This window comes from Pteropus vampyrus, unplaced genomic scaffold (genome assembly GCF_000151845.1).
Source record: "Pteropus vampyrus isolate Shadow unplaced genomic scaffold, Pvam_2.0 Scaffold182, whole genome shotgun sequence".
In the NCBI taxonomy this organism is placed as follows: Eukaryota; Metazoa; Chordata; class Mammalia; order Chiroptera; family Pteropodidae; genus Pteropus; species Pteropus vampyrus.
Window position 1 is genome coordinate 1,326,362 of NW_011888963.1, and position 2,552 is coordinate 1,328,913.

The following is a 2,552-nucleotide window of genomic DNA, read 5'->3' on the forward strand; positions in this document are numbered from 1 at the left end:
GTACAGCCCCCAAGGTCTTTGATTATTTTTAGTGAGTGTATGGGGGAGACAAAGAGAAAGGTGGTTTGAATCTATTAATCAAAATGCATGGCAGGGCCTAAGCAGATTTTTTTTTAATTACGAAAGTAATCTGTCAAATGCTCAGACACCATTCTCCTCCCTTTACCTCCCACCTTTCTTATAGCAAGTAGGTTGAAGAGACTAGGGGTCATCAACAATGTACTATATTAAGAATAAATTTTAAATGGAGGTAAACATACTCTATTCAGAGTAAGAAAATAAACTAAGAAATGTTAGTAACCAAAAATATAAAATACTGAGATTTGATTTGATTACCGAGATGAACTAAAAATGATCAGGGAGCCCAGATTCCTAGGTTGTTTCTATGTTACCTGTAAATTGCTATTCTCTTGGCTTTATAGAGTTAGGACAAGTCAATTTATCCTAATGGAAACAGAACTGGAGAGAGAAAAGAAAAAATATGCCCATTATTTTTCCCCATGATAAACTCTAAGTACATGTGAAACTCCTCCATAGAACCAAACTTTTTAATGAGGCTAAAATAAACCCATCCTGTAAAATTTGGTTTTCTGAAATAATTGAAAAAAAAAGAAAACTTTACACTATGAATATTCAGTTAGTTTAAAATATATTCATGAAAAATCTTGGAATCATTTATGGTTATCAATATAACATATTGAATGTGATTTAATGAAAACATTTATTATAGCAACCCTAAACCACATCCACGTTTAATTTTTTTTTTTTAAAGCATAAGTGCACATTGCTCTGTAGAAGAATCTGCTGTGCATAAAACTTTATAAACCAAATATTTTAAATGCACTTCAAGGGCTTGCAAGTTGATCATCTGATGAGGAAACCTCCATTATTAAGGGCCAACAAGTATGTACGATACATTAAGAATTTTAAAAACCTGTGACACCATTCCTGTTGTCAGGAAGGTTGCTTCACACAAAAGTGACATTATACAGTGCTTCCATAGAAAAGGCCCAAGCCCCTTGACTGCTTCCCAAAGTCATCTCAGGAGTTTCTTACTCCAGTGACCCAGAGACCAGGAAGGTAACTTTCGTCTACAGTGGAGTTGTTTCATACGCACATAAAATGCCAGTTTGAACTATGTTGGTACTTCTGACCCTCTTCCCACTCTCAGTCCCAGATATACAGCAGATATCTGTGAATCTCACAGTGTAAGCATCTTGCTGTACTCACACAGTCTCGTGCAGAGAGATAAGTGATTTGGTACAACACGGCCCCTTAGCAAAAACCACCCCTTTCAACATGAAAGGGAAAACTAGCTTTCTGCTATACCTTATGGGTGACTTCAGACATTTTTGAGGGTGATTTTGACCACTTGACTCCTTGATATTATTCCTTATTCCTCACTTTGAGTTAGATGCAGCTTCATGACTCATGTCTTTGCATTAGATACAACTCCACGAGACACGCTTTTGCATGAGAGAACATGCTCTCTCTGTGTGGTCTGTCACTACAGGATCCTACTGAAACCCAACTGTGAAAGTTAAGACTAGCTCTCAGGTCAAGCTGAAGCAAGAATGGTATGCTGTATGGCCATGCACTCAGGAGGGGTCTGACACATCTGATCTTCATTCTAAGGAGCTCATTCTCCAAGCCCAAGAAGTGGGGCCATGGAAGGAGTCTAGCTGCACAAAACACCAGCATCCCTGTCTGGCCAACCCTAGGACTCAGCACCGGCAGCCACTTATCAATGTGGGTGATGTTTGGATGGCAGGCACCACACCCAGGGGCTTACCTGACAGGGTGGAGCTGCTGATGGTGCTGGCTGGGGTGGTAACCTCAGGCTCCTCCTGAGCACACTCTGCAGGAGGTAGGGCTGGCTTTTCTGGCTCTTCATGGAGGTCTCCGGAACAGGGAGCAGCTTCACCTTGTTCTACTTCTGCTGAAATAGCCAGTTTGGGAAGCAGGCCAGAACTGAGTTTATGTCTGTTGCTTTCAGTATCTGAAGAGTTGGATGTGGATAACTGTTGCCTTAATTAAAAATAAAAACAAAGTCCTGTATACATACATACGAGGAAACTGTGTTCAAGATGAATTTTGGAAGAAATCAGGTAGAAATGAAACTTAGAAAGCCTAACCAAGACACATCTAGAGCAATGGTTCTCAAAGGGTGGTCTCCAGACCAGCAGTATCAGCACCCCCTAGGAGCTCGTTAGAAAACACATCCTCAGGATATGAATCGGGCACTCTGAGGATGCGCCCGGCAAACCAGTGTTTTTACAAGCCCTCCACTTGATTCTGATACACGCTCACATTTAAGAACACTGCTCTAGCAGCCACGGCTTATGATATTTCTTAACAGGCATTTCACATACATTTCAGAATATTCCGAACTCCAGCTTAGAGTTTCCGTGGATGGCAAAGTTGCACTTTTGGTTTTGTCCACAGGGTCTTCCTTCTCTTCTCCTGAATTTTGAGTTATTCGATCTATACTGCTGAAAACCTGGAAGGCAAATAGTCAATGTTTATTAATATCTTCTTAAAGAGTTTGTCAG

The 2,552-nt window shown here is 40.5% G+C and overlaps 1 protein-coding gene across 1 annotated transcript in view; it reads right to left on the reverse strand.

Moving 5' to 3' along the window:
• The window catches only part of MAST4 (microtubule associated serine/threonine kinase family member 4), a 158,413-nt gene that overhangs the window by 23,025 nt on the left and 132,836 nt on the right, over nucleotides 1–2,552 (reverse strand). Inside the window, 1 exon segment of the mRNA XM_011371060.2 lies at nucleotides 1,793–2,028. Coding sequence (XP_011369362.1) covers nucleotides 1,793–2,028 — 236 coding nt within the window.